Genomic DNA, 14,090 nt, shown 5'->3' with positions numbered 1-14,090 from the left:
CCAGGGGGAAGCAGCATCTGAAGCCCAGGCGGCTCCTGCTGGTCAGGGTGGAAAGTGAGGTGTGGGGTGGCTTGTTTTCTTTTTTCCCCTTAGCCTTAGCAGCGCCGGACTGAGGGTGCTGCGGGCAGTTCCCCCACATACAGTGTGCCGTGCCCAGGCGGTACAAAATAGCAATAGGAAGAATATTTGTGTAAAAAGCAAATTACAAAAGGATTTACAGTACAGTACTGTGAAAATAAGAAATATTTTTTTTGGCGGGGGCAAATTTTGTACTCGCTCAGGGCGCCGCATCGCTAAAGTCCACCCCGGCCTCACAATCCGGCGGCTCCTGAGCCAGCCCAGCTCTGCCTTGCACCTGAAAAGGCCACTTTCGGGGCTACCACCAACTAGACTCCCAATATGATTAGGCAGTGTTCGGGGCTTCACCACAGCATAACAATCAGTGATGGTCCTCTCCATAAGCGGAGAGGGTCGTGAGCTTCATCCTGGCTGCCTGCCATTCATCAACCTCTGCGAATTAACAATTGCAACTTAGTTGCCCAAAGAGTTTATGTTGTTCAGGAAACAGCATGTTGGTTACTCATTCAATGATGCAAACTCGCAGTACGATTGTTTGTTTTTTAAAAAAAACTTTTTAAGAGAAAACAATCCATTCCGTTAAACTGTTGTTTAACATAAATAAATAAAAACCAACGACAACCCAGCAGTTCCCTCGGGCTGTTTCCGGAATAGCAAACGGGAGGCTCGCTACACTAGCCCTGGGCGATCCGAGCCCCGCTTGCTTTCGTATTTCACGTGGCGCGCAGAACCGGCCTGGCCTGGCGATTGCCGATCTCGCGTTCTGGAAAGCGGCCGTCGCTTGCTCTGGCCTGGGAAGGCGCGCGCGCACGCGCAGACGGCTTCCACTGGGGTTGGCGGCCATTTTTGCCCCGCGTTACCATAGCAACCGGGCCTCGCATCGCCGCCTGGCCTCACAGCCCGGCTTCTCTCCTGTCTCTTGAGGCTGGGCCGTGTAGTAGCGGCTCTTTCGCCCCCCCCCCCACGCTACCCACCCGCCTCTCAGAGAACCGCTCCCTGCTTGGTATGCGTTGTCGGGCCCCCTTCGACACCGGTTTCAGGACAGCTTTTATTATGAATATTACTTAGATAGCCTTCACCGCCCACTTTCGTTTCTTATCGTGAGGCAATCCTAACAAGCCCTGGAAAATTGTCCTGTCCCCCCCGTCTCTTTCTCCAGATCCCGGGTCGAGTCCCGAGCACGATGCACGTCTGAAGAGCTCTCCTCCCAGGTTCCCCGAGCCTCCCGCGCTTCTGCCGGCCGTCATGCCTCTGGACGGGGACGGCGATGGAGACAAGAGGAAGATCTTCATTTCGGCCACGGCCGCCAACTACTTCGGTCTGTCGTCGTCCGCCAGCCTCGCCCCGCTCTCGGGCGGCCCCGAGCTGGCCAACTTCTTGGACGACGGCAATGAGTTTCTGCTGTGCGTGCAGCACTCGGAGGACCACCAGATCGTGGTCTCCAACAGGGTACGGGGCTTGCCTTCCTGAGCAGCAGCTGCGGCTCCGAGCAGCGCAAGTCGAGCCACGGCGGCGGAGCCCCGTGGAATCCAAGGGGGATCACCCCCCGAGTTTAGGATCGCACCGGCGCTTGGGGCAGGATGGCTTGAAAAAGTTGGGTTTGCTCCCAAGAAACAAACCAGGAGCAAAACGAGGCTTTATTTCAGCCGGGCCAGACACCCAGTTTGGCACCCTTCCTTGCACGTTTGCGTACACACACACACACACAAAGGCTGGGAGCCCCAGTGGTGTTCCTCTGGAGGCTTCATCTGGGGCAACCCCCCCCCCCAAATGTAGCTTCGGCTTCCTAGGATTGCACTGTTACAACTGCAGCCTGCTATACAGCAGGGATAGCCCAGTTGGTAAAGCACAAGAGTCTTAAATCTGAGGGTTGTTGGGCATTGCAGAAACCTTGTGGTCCCTTCTCCCTCTGCAATTCTATGATTCTTTGGCATCCTAAAAACTGAGGGTGAGAGGAGGATTGCAGCTTTGTAGCATGTTTGCATGTTTTGAGGATCCCCTTGTGAATCCAGGCTTCTAGGCACTTGAATGCTGAGATACTATCTGGTATTCCTCTTACAAGTCTGCCACTCTGCCTGCCAGGGCTCCTGTTCTTTTAACCGCTGGGCGTATGACTGACAAGTGGAAATTTGACAGAGGAAGTTTTTCCTCCCTCACTACTTTTTCAGTAGAATTGAACCTGGAAACTGGCGGAGTCAGGCCAGAATCAATGTAATGCACCCAGGCTTTCTGATTCCGATCGATAATTATAATCTGGTTGCTGAATTCTGCACTAGCTGTAGTTTCTGGACTTTCATCAAAGGCAGCCCCACATGTAATGCACTGCAGTAATATAAGAGAGAGATTAGATTACAGCAATAAAACATCCAAGTATAACACAGTGTGTGATGTATGATCCAATTAATTAACAGGCTAGAGAAATGGGTGTGCAAAACTCTGCCTGAGCAGGTGCTCATCCTTTGTGGATAGACTGAGGCTGTGTGCATGCTCATTTAGGATTTTATGGGAGGCCAACAAATTCCCCTGAAATTAATGGAGCTTAGACTGTAGTTCTGCAGTGCTTAGACTGTACATTACACTTTATTTAATCTGCTTCCACTGTTTTTATTGCATATGTATAAGCTGAGGTGGGCAGAAGGAAGTTGGCCACAGCCACCTTCAGGTGGATCACCTGTTGTATACTATTTGTTGGAATTCTTATAAAGAATGCTGAACTAGATGGTCAGATCCAGCAAAACAAGCCAAATTCTTAAGCAAAAAGACTTGCACCTTTGTTTTTATAAAAAGGAGGAAAAAATAGCAGGTTTGCAGATCATGGGAAACACCTCTGCATAAAACTCTGGAGACTGGGCTAGGTAGACAAGTAATCTTCCCTGGTATAAAGTAGCTGCATTGACACAAATTAGCTGCAGTTTAATTGATAAGTGATATCAAGCATTCATGGTTTAGACATTCCAAACCATTGGAAAACTATTGGGATTTTAGCAAAACAAAAAAGTCACAAACCTGAAGTGAGTCTTCCCTGGGATAAACCATATGCTGTACAAGACGCTCAGGCAACAGACTCATGATTCTTGTATATAATGTAGAGCCGTGGTTCCCAAAGTGTGCTCTGTGAAGCATCTCCAGTGCTCTGTGAAGAGATTAAAAAAGGACAATGCACATACGTGCCTTTGGCATAAGAGCAACAATAGTGACAAATTTCCCTCCAGAAAAGTGCTCTGCGACTAAAGTTTGGGAACCACTGATATAGAGTATGAGCAAGAAGCACATCACTATACTTGTAATTTACATGCACTTTAATTTTAGTGGTTTATAAATACTACCACTTTGGTTAATAAGTTTTCTTCATTAGACTATATGAATATTTATGTTTCTTGATTGTATAGGTTGAAGCCGGCAGTTCAGAAGACAGAATGCTGGTATTCTTCAAACTACGACCAGATATAATCACAGAAGAGAACCTTCATAGCAATATTCTTGTATCATCTATGCTAGATTCTCCTATAAATATGCTTTATCAGTCAGTACGGCAGGTATTTGCACCAGTATTGTTGAGGGTGAGTAATGCAATATTCAACTTATTTCAATACACATGCAGGTTTGTTTGTTTTTTTTGCTGCTATTTTACTGTGGTCTGGTTCACACTTCACATTAAACCATAGTGGGTTTTTTTTTTTAAAAAAAATGCTTTAATGTGAATGAGTTGAAGTTCCTGAATAGCTCCTCCACTACTCCTTCCACACTGGGGATGAAACAAATCAGAGGCTGGCTTTATGTTTCCCTTAAACAAACCACATTTTGGGAATCCAAGGTTTGTTCTTGGCCTCCTGACTCTGGTTGGTTTGATGAAAACAAACCATGAGTTCTGCTTTGCACATAATGTGAAGTCAGCATCTAGTTTACTTCTTCCCTGACATAGCAAGAGGAACAGAAGAGTGGCTTGGAAACTCTTGAGTAATGCGCAGAACATCACTCTGGGTGATGCCTTAACCCCTGGCAGGATGGATGTTTGCAAGAGAGCTTGTCTCTCCCATCTCTCCACTCCTAAGGGCCACTAAAGTTCTGCCCCAGGACCTTTACCCCTCCAGCTCCACCACAAGACCATGGAGAGTTTTTATGCAAGGACAAGAAGTTTGTGTTTTATTTGGGAGCGGACAGGGTAGAGCTGATAGGACCAAGATGAGATGGTGGAAGATCAGAGAGGACAAGGGTGCATTCATTAAGTCAAGATACGACTAGGGCATAAACCAAAGTTTTTCCTGCATAGATAGAGGACGAGGCCATATTTTTGCAGTGTTGTAAAGAGGAAAGTGGTGCAACCTTGCAACAAATAATGGGAACAAAGGAGGGAGAGGCAGAGCTTTTACCTGTTCAGCATGGTGATATTGTTAAATTAAATTAAAATACTCAAGAAGAAGGGGACGAGGGAAGATTAGAAGTTTAGTCTTGAGCTTGAGATGACAATGTAGCATCCAAATGGAAGTGACACAGAGGCAGAGATGATGGAGATGATGAGAGAAAGGTCTGGGGTAGACCGGTTGAACTGGATGATGTGTATATGTGGTACAGAAAGCCATGATTTTATGAGCTCACCTCTGAAGAGTGTGTAGTGAGAAAAGCAGAATAAAATCCTGGGGGACTTTACTAGAGGGAGGGAAAGCAGAATAAGAGTTTCACACTATGGAAACATAAACAATTAGGTAGGAAGAGAATCATTGGAAGAAAGAATCACTGAGACTTAGGGTATAGAGGTAGCCAATAAAAGGTAAGAGACCAAACATGTATCAAGGACAGCAGATACAGTAGTTGCAGAGAGAGAGAGAACTGGACAGTGAGGAGGTCATCAATTATTTTTCAAAAGATGGTTTCATTGCAGGAGACAGCAGCCGTATTGGAGTGAATAGAAAGTGAAGTTAGAGAAACAAAGGAATATAGGGGACTGCCTAATACTGTGTCATATTGTTGCTCTATGTAGCTCAATATGACCTGTACCGGGGGGGGGGGCTGCAGCCCTCCAGATGTTGGACCACAGGTCCCATCATCCTTAACAATTGGCCATACTTTCTTGGGCCAATGGAATTGGAGTTTGACAACATCTGGAGAGCCTCAGGTTTTCATCCCATAGCTAAACTCGCTGACTGTGGCTTTTCATCTTTTCAGCTTTTGAATCTTACCCAGCCCTGTCCAAAGAACCCAAATCTTTTGAATGCAAAGCCTGGACTCTACCACAGAGCCATGGCCCCATAGTCTGTAGCCAGTGGGAATGCTCAAAAGAGTTTGGAGGGAAACAACAGAAGGGAGAGAGGGTGTGGTGAAGAGGAGGGATAATGGTATGGCAGACGGCAACTATGAGATGGGTTGGGTAAAAGAGAGTACATGGGGGAATCAGATGAGGACCACAGAGAAGGCAACTTATTAAGGGAGATGAGGATGGAGTAGAAGTGGAAAGGGTTGAGGGAGGTGTTGGATAAGGGATGGTTTTAGTGTGAATTTTTTGTCACCTTAAATTCTTATTACAGGATGAGAAATGGAGTAGAGAATTTGATCCCAAGCTTCAGAATCTTTTACGAGAGTTAGAGGCTGGTTTAGGTTCTGTTCTGAGGAGAACAGATCCTGCTTACGCAGGATCCAAATACCGGGAAGATGATGTTCAAGGTACGTGTTTTGACTCTGGTTAGTTGTTTTTAGTTACTGTTGTTTGCTAATGTTTTCAAGGTTTTTAAAAATATTTATGGTTGTCTAGAACTTTTTTAATGATATACCCTGCCCTGGTATCAGTACCAATGAAGAGTGGGGCTTTAGGTTTTTTTAAAAATAAAAAAATACACGAGGCACTTATTTACAGACAGTGGAATGTAAATTAGAAATGAATCTGTAATTTGTGTGATACAGCAACCTGCCATTCCAAGTGTCACTTGTAAATGTATCCCCTTGATATCAAAGTTCCCTAGACTTTGAAATAAGGAAATTGAGAATTATGATGTAAGGCTTCAATGCTAGTTAATTCTGAGTCATTCTTCACATTGTATATTTCCATATGAATATATTTTAATTCAGTGTTGAACTGCATTGCAGAGTATAAATTTACTGAGATTTAACAGAAGTTGATTAAATCCTGTAGCATATCTTCAGTCTGTTTCATATACATTAATAGACACAACTCTGAATATTGTATTTGCCGGATTTGTTTCTTTTTTTTACAGCAATACTTTGTCCAAATGACGAGTTTCAGTTCTGGACAGAGCGTGCTCAACGTGGAAGCAAGTCATCTAGCAAGGAGAGAGCCTCACATTTTAAAGAATTGTTTGAAGCCATTGCATATGTGTGTAACTTTTATTTATTCAGTGATGTTCTATATAAAACCTGCCCCAGTCTAGCACAATAATCACAGCCAACAGCTCCACATGCATGCTTGATTACTATTCCCACCTTTGAGAGATTGAAACCCTCTTTGCAACTTCAGGGATTTGGCTTCACTGGAGTGTAGTCTTTGCTTGGAAGCATAGTTCAGTGATTTCTTGAAACTGCTAAGAATGGTTCGAAGGATTAGGTACTCTGTCCATTAGGAATTTGCCCATTTGAATATTTTTGCTCTCTACAGAAATCAGCAGGTACTGTCAAATGTTTGAGCTTGTTGTTATCTGGCTCCAATTCAAATATTTAGGAATAATGTGGGACAGCACATGCCCTGTGGCACCCAGTGACATCCCTGAGATTGTTGAGAATGTGCATTCATTCATAAACCTTTGGTTGATTGAGTTCTGTTTGTGAGATGTGGCTGGTGAAGTGGCATGCTGGGAGGAAAGTGGTTACCATTGATAAGCAGCATCTGTGTGGGAGGGGCTCCTGATTCCTTACCTGAAATGTTGTGAAACAGAGGCATGGGCATGCTAGGTTAGCATTGCCAGCACACAGCTCATAAATGACCAGACAAAGGTATGCAGCTGTTGCTGTCTTGCAGTACTGTCTGGTAAGGGCATTGGGAATCCCCTCTTCTTCTGCCACCTCTTCGTTCACTGTCACTAGTTGCCATTGTTTCTTAATATAAGCTGCTTCAGACAATGCATTTGAAAAATGGGCTAGAAATAATTTCAAGAAAATAAAATAAATTTGCATGTAACTGCATAAAAAACAATATTTTCACAAAAAGGAACAGGGTTGTCAGTTCTTGTTGTATTATTATGTGCCATGCCTCCAAAGATGGAAGTCAGCTTTCACTAACCTGGTGGTCTCCAGGTGTTGATGGACTACAGCTCTGGTTGGCCCCAGCCATTGGGTTTGCTGGAGCATCATGATGGGAGTTGCGGTCCAGCAATATCTGGAGGGCACTAGGTTGGCAAAGGCTGGCATTAAGTAGTGAGTAAATACCACAAAGAATTAACAATCAAAATGGCAAAATCCCAGAGCATTTGCAGTCAAGTTTCTTACACAGTATTTTCATTAAAATATTCGTAGGTAAAGTCCCGTGTAGATTGTAGTCCTGTTCTTTAGATAGAAAGTTATGTTTTTAAAATATGCATTGTATCTCTAGGATTATTACAATTTGGACAGCTTATCTTTATTTGAAGTTGTGGATTTAGTCGAGACTACACGGGATACTGTAGATGATGTATGGAGACAGCCGGAACATGAACCTTTTCCTCAGCCACGCATGCAAAATCTTTTGGATGTCATAGGTAAAGTTGTTTGTAGAGAAACTCAATTGTGATGAACAGATGCTTAAAATATAGGTTGTTGCTCTTTGAGGAATTTCTAGCATTTTGTTTTCGTATGTGCTTCTCTAGAAGTGTGTGGAAAAGTGCCTGAAAAGGGAAGGTAATATGGAGTAAAATTATCTGAACCGACGTCACTCCCCTTCCTCATGTATTCTGCGCAGTATGAGATTCCAAGTTGTCTCCAGTGTGTTGCAGATCTGCATGGACTGGACACAGATGCTCTACACCTTTTAGGGAATCAGATTTATTAAATGAGGATACTGGGTATTTGGCAGTTCTGTGTGAACATACCCAATGTCTGCTGAGCCAATGTTAAATATAATGTGAAAATCTGGGGGTTAGCATTATTCCTCAACCCTTACAAGGATCTTACTGGCTCCTCTACATGTAACCAGTGTGCTGACATGGCTGCTACTCAGAGCTTTCGAGGTAAATCTTATTTGGGTCTGCCTAGATGTGCCCCTGAATCAGATAAAGACATCTCTAGTTGACCCTTCAGCCCAAGTCATTGAACAATCTGTAATGATGCTTGATGCTCCTCATGTCAAGTCAAAATCCAGCTAAGATACAATTCTAGTCTGCAACATGGGTTGGCGACTATTATCTCTGTACCTTTTGTGGTATTGCTCTGCCCGAACAATCTTCTTCACTGTGTTGGTGAATGCAGATTTGGAACAAATATTTCTGTTGAAAGTTTTAAAAAAGATAAAGTAGTAAACATGATTATAGGGAAATGCAGGTATGGCAGGTTTGCCAATTTAGTGGGGGCGACATTGATTGGGTTGGACTTTGGGGTGGGGTAGTTTTTAGATAATCTTGTACTGGTAGTCAGTTATTAAGTAAAGTATCTGTGTTGTCCCTTGACTGATGGAGGCTGCATATTACATCCAATTATATGAAGTATTTGACTCAGTGGTATTAAATTTTCTGTGATAGCTGCTTGATACTGACAGCATAAAGGTGCCATGTTCTGAGCTGAATTATTACACCTGTCTAGTATGTTAAGAAGAAAGGTCTAAAGCCATAAGTAGTAATGGGGAACATTTCTTTCAGCTAGAGAAGGTACAGCGCTTGTAAGTAATTTTGCAAAATCTGTATGTGATTTCAGCTGGCTCTCTTGGAAGATTTGTTCAGAAGAAACTAGGAACGTTAAATCTATGGGAAGATTCCTTCCACATTGTGAAAGAAAATCTAAAGGCTGGCATCATGATTTGTGAACAATGGGTAGCAGCCTGTGATCACCTTACTGGGCAGCTTTGGCAGCGTTATACCCCACATGTATGGCAAGATGAGAAATACGTTCCTGAAATGCTAGGGAAGCTTGGTAAACGACTTGAAGAGGTATCAATTTGCTTTATTTTCTCTTTTAGGGTGAGGGGGAAGAGTTGAAGCTTTTAAACATAATGTATTCTATTGGAGAGGACCCATAGCTTAATGATAGAGCAAAGTTCAGTCCCATGCATCTCGGAGCAGGTTCTAATAAAGACTTATGTTTGAGCCTCAAGCAACTTGATGAATGATGGAAATCTGTGAGTTGCATCTCTATTTTTGCAAAAAGCTGCTGCAGGGGACCTTATTCAGACTGGAACCCTGATGCTGAAGGGTGGGGTTGGGGAGAAACACTTTTTTAAACCCTTTCCATGTTTGAGTTTCTCTAAAGGGGGCAGTAGAAACTTCATATTTGGGGTGATTTTCATCAATAAATTAAGGTGGTGCTGTGAGGAGGAAAAGGTTAATCCTTTCCAGCACTGTTGCAATATTTAAGCAGGTAAGGGAGATAATCATGGATGCTGATTGGATCTCTAGTGCGGCTGCGAGACCAAGCTGCTGTTGGTCAAAATAGACAATATTGGGTTAATAACATCAATGATCTGTCTCAGTATAAAGGCGCTTCATATGGTCAATTCCTAGGATTTCTTTTGGGTCAAAACTGTATTATTGAGAGTTCTATCCTCTTATGGAATTCCCATTAAAAAGTTTACTCCTGGCCTCAGTGATGTGTTGTTGTATTTATTACTTCAGATAATGCAACATTAATTATAATAAATTATTCTAATTATAGATATGATCTCAAATCTAAATGTTAATATGATAATGGGTTAATGTAATTTTCACTAGATTGAATGCTTTGTTGATAATTTTTAAGAGAAGGTTTTAAAATGCTCTTTTATTGCCTCTAGGATTTGTTGCATGCAGTTTTGTTAGTTGATAACCTGTTGCAGGTGAGGGGTTCATATATATAGTTAAAATATTCCTTTTCTCGTATAGGTGCTAACTATTAGAACGCTTCATGAGAAACTTACATATTTTTTGCCAACTGGTGAACAGCAAGCACTGCACCTTGCCCAGGTCTTTGAGCCCTTTGCTGGTTTGAATCCTGTGCACTATAATCCTTATACAGAGGTATTCACACTTACATCTTATTGTTACACCCCCTTTAGCTTGTATTTGATAGTTTTGATGAAAATGTCCCCAACTAAATGGGTGTTCTTCTTCCCTAGCCTTTATGGAAAGCAGCAGTATGTCAATATGAAAGGATTATTTCTCCAGCTGAACAAAAAATAGCAAGCAAATTGAAAACATTTATTTCAGAAATTCAAGACAGTCCACAACAGGTATTTTAAAAATATATATGGCATAACTAGGCATTTAAATAAATATCTGCTAGAAATAATGGATGCTTCAAACCTCTGGATTAGGGGGTGGCGGCTGAACTTTTTTGCCTTGTGTGCCACATTGAAAGTCAGCCACCTCTCTTGAGTGCTGCATGGCAGTAGTGGGGAAGCACAGCAAACATATATGCATGCCTGTACACACAAACAGAGGGGACGCGGGTGGCGCTGTGGGTTACACCACAGAGCCTAGGACTTGCCGATCAGAAGATCGGTGGTTTGAATCCCTGTGACGGGGTGAGCTTCCATTGCTCGGTCCCTGCTCCTGCCAACCTAGCAGTTCGAAAGCATGTCAAAGTGCAAATAGATAAATAGGTACTGCTCCGGCGGGAAGGTAAACAGCGTTTCCGTGCGCTGCTCTGGTTCACCAGAAGCGGCTTAGTCATGCTGGCCACATGCCCCGGAAGCTGTATGCCAGCTCCCTCGGCCAATAAAGCGAGATGAGCCACAACCCCAATCGGCCACTACTGGACCTAATGGTCAGTGGTCCCTTTACCTTTGCCTTTACACACAAACAGATACCTTACAATATTTTCAGGCAATATTTTCTCCTCATTGTACTGCTGGGATAGGAGGAGAGGGACTTTCCCTCCCAGCCCAGCTCTGTGATGAAGAGCGAATCCCCTCGCTTATTTACAAAGGCACCTCTCCTGCCCCCTGGCACAGTGCACTTGCTAGGTCTTAGCATACAGGAAGACATGTTCCTGTCTGTGCTTGGTGCCACTTGAGAGGGCGAAGAGAAGCCTTTGCAAGTAAGTGAGGACAAGAACTGGTTCTGGGAGGGCTGCCAGGCCATTGGAAGTGAATTCACAGGCTGCATGTGGGCTGCACATGCATCACTCCTGCTCTAGATAAACCATTCCCTGGTTTTATTTAGGGGCTCACTAATTAGCTACAAAGCTGAAGTATGTATTGAAAAGTCAAGCTGCTATGCTGGGTGTGTTCACCATTCTCTGGGTGTTGGGTGGGAAGCCTCCAGATCAGTCATGGGTTATGGTGTCCACTACCAATTAAAAATATAATAGTTAATGAACACCAGTCCATGGTGATCCATTGCATTTGGTTTAGTAGCAATTTTTTTAATGTATATTTCTAGCTTCTTCAAGCATTTCAGAAATATAAGGAGTTAGTAAGACGCCCAAGCATTAGCAAAGAATTGATTTTAGAAAGAGAAACTTTGTTGGCGAAACTACAGGACTCGGTCAAAGGTAAGAAATACAATTGTTACTTTTGAAAATATGCATTAAAATAGTGTAAGGTTTGGTTGTTCACTTCATTAATGTATCATGTCTGTTTTTCAATTGGGATAAATCTAATTGCATGTTTCCTGATGTAACCCACACTGAGATCTGCTTGGAAAAGAAGAGTAGGTTAAAATGGTTATGAGTGAAAGATCACATGGTGAGAAAATCAGGGTTGAAATTTTATGGAAGGAATGCATATTCATACTTAAATTTTGCAGTTTAACAAATTCAGCAGAAGCTAGGACATACCAGTATAGAACTTTTTCAAAATGTTAGTCAAACTCAAGCCTTTTTAAGCTGGGCATAAGCAGAAGAAGTTCAGTGATTCTAGAGCTGTCAGTAATATTCACTAACCATTTGCTTTTTACTGTTATACAGATTATCAAACAGATTTTGAGGCACGATGCCATGGAACTCCTGGTGAAGCATCAGGACCACTTGCTGGCAAAAATCTTTCTGAAGTTGTGAATAATATTGTTTGGGTGCGCCAGCTAGAATTAAAGGTACCAATTAAAATCATTGAGCAGATTAAATAAATAAATAAATAAATAAATAGCAGTTCACAATATCATAAAAACACAAAAATGCCCAATTCAACTCGGTATTTGGCACTACATATCACCACTGTAACCAGAGAATCAAAGAGCCAGTACCAAGGATCATGAAATACCTGAATATATATATAATAGTCGTCCAAAGCACTCCATAGTTGCTGCCATCTTGAACCCTGTTAATAATGGAATAGGCTCTCCTCCACACCCCTATCAGATGGCATCTACAGGTTATTGTATGGTCAGGAGGACCCAAATAGGTTATTTTGTTCTTTTTTAAAACTGCTGTTGTGGGTTCATCAGTACAATAAACTAATGCCAAAGCCCCCTTTTAAAAAAATATGTATTTATTTTTACTGCTTGCTTCTCTTGTACCCTGCTGAGATAAAGTAGTACCAAAAATTATTTATTGTGGTCCTTCAATATTCATCCACTTTTTTATTTAAAAAAGGATCTCTCTCTCTCTCTCTCTCTCTCTATCTATCTATCTATCTATCTGTCAATCATCTATCTATCTATCACTCCTGTGTGTCCATTGCTGTGATTCTGTGATGCCCCCTCCTTTTTTGGGACCCACCGATTCACAAAATATGCACACCTTTTTTAATTGGCTACATTGACTTTTACATTGCGACATTTGTCTCCTGGAGGGTTGACCATGGGTTGGTGTGACCCTCTTGCTGAAAATGGCTAGGTACTCCAGTGGTGGTTGCATTATTTCAAGTCTCATATAGGACACAATCTAGATCGTGCTCTGTGAGAGAAAATGTAGGTGAACAGCTCTCCACAAGTGTAAGGGAACCTGATAGTTCGAGCAGGTTTAGGCAGTCTGTAGTCTGATATTCTGAATAATAAATCATTGTCTACATGCTAAACTACACGCTAAACCTCCAATCTTTGAACGTTTCAGGTAGATGATGCCATTAAGATCGCAGAGGCCCTTCTTTCAGACCTGTCTGGATTTCACAATTTCCGACGAACTGCAGATGATCTTCTAGAACATTTTAAAGTATACGAACAGGAACAATTTGATTATTGGTCCAGGGACATTCAGGCAGGGTTGTCAAACCCCAAGTCTGGTCTTTGGTAAGTGTAAAAAAAAATGCCCTCAGGGTCCCTTCAAACTCTACAATTCTATGATTCAAAGAGCAACTCTAGAACCTGTAGTTAAGCATTTTAGTAGGATAAGGTTTGAGTCAAGCAGTGCATTTAAAAAAAATATCTAAAGCATCTCTCTAGAGGACTAAAGAACCCAGATCATGACGGTAGAACATTTACAGAATGATTTACAACTGTTGTGGGTGTCCATGCAAATTGCAGATGCGAAAACTAATTTTGCTTCTTGCTTCTCACTTCTTGTGCTTCTTGCATGAGGTTCTTCTTCTGAAATGAGCTATTAAGTTGTAGAGTAGGAAGTGATGGCTTAACAGGGGGAATGGCAATGTTGCTCAGCATTGAGAACAGTGCAATGACTCCATCTGTTTTGCTCATAGACCCTCCTCCGCCATGAGGAAGAGTTTGAAGACCTTCACTCCAGTAGCTTGTTGTAGGGGACATTAAACTGAGGGAAACTTGCACTCCCTTGAATGTTCCTAGCAAAGAAAGGAGCAAAAAAGCCGTGTGGCTTCTGTTACTTCATTGAGGAGAGGAGTGAGCCTCCTTCAGTAGAAATGTGTGTGAAGCGCAAATGATCAGTGGATGCATTCCATCGCTTCCACTGAAAAAGCTGTAGCTGCTTTCACTGCTTTCCTCATTACGGGCTGCTTCTTCACAGTGCTCTGAGCAGTGAGAGGAAGTGCAATTTCTCCCATAAACTCATTTCCACTC

At 42.7% G+C, this 14,090-nt stretch overlaps 1 protein-coding gene across 2 annotated transcripts in view; it reads left to right on the top strand.

Moving 5' to 3' along the window:
* The first annotated feature begins 963 nt into the window (after nucleotides 1-963).
* DYNC2H1 (dynein cytoplasmic 2 heavy chain 1) overlaps nucleotides 964-14,090 on the top strand; it is a 149,696-nt gene continuing 136,569 nt past the window's right edge. Inside the window, exons 1-12 of one of the 2 annotated variants that reach the window (XM_081909489.1) lie at nucleotides 964-1,081; nucleotides 1,238-1,527; nucleotides 3,468-3,638; nucleotides 5,601-5,736; nucleotides 6,285-6,403; nucleotides 7,613-7,757; nucleotides 8,905-9,137; nucleotides 10,065-10,199; nucleotides 10,298-10,411; nucleotides 11,565-11,676; nucleotides 12,091-12,215; nucleotides 13,174-13,349. In XM_081909489.1, the coding sequence (XP_081765615.1) occupies nucleotides 1,324-1,527; nucleotides 3,468-3,638; nucleotides 5,601-5,736; nucleotides 6,285-6,403; nucleotides 7,613-7,757; nucleotides 8,905-9,137; nucleotides 10,065-10,199; nucleotides 10,298-10,411; nucleotides 11,565-11,676; nucleotides 12,091-12,215; nucleotides 13,174-13,349 (1,670 nt within the window). In that variant the 5' untranslated portion in view covers nucleotides 964-1,081; nucleotides 1,238-1,323. Of the gene's footprint in view, nucleotides 1,528-3,467; nucleotides 3,639-5,600; nucleotides 5,737-6,284; nucleotides 6,404-7,612; nucleotides 7,758-8,904; nucleotides 9,138-10,064; nucleotides 10,200-10,297; nucleotides 10,412-11,564; nucleotides 11,677-12,090; nucleotides 12,216-13,173; nucleotides 13,350-14,090 lie in introns of both variants that reach the window. The other variant, XM_081909490.1, reaches the window with a different exon arrangement.

The sequence above is a fragment of the Podarcis melisellensis genome (genome assembly GCF_964234715.1).
Source record: "Podarcis melisellensis genome assembly, chromosome: 4".
NCBI classification, from domain to species: Eukaryota; Metazoa; Chordata; class Lepidosauria; order Squamata; family Lacertidae; genus Podarcis; species Podarcis melisellensis.
This window is presented reverse-complemented; position numbering and strand designations above follow the sequence as displayed.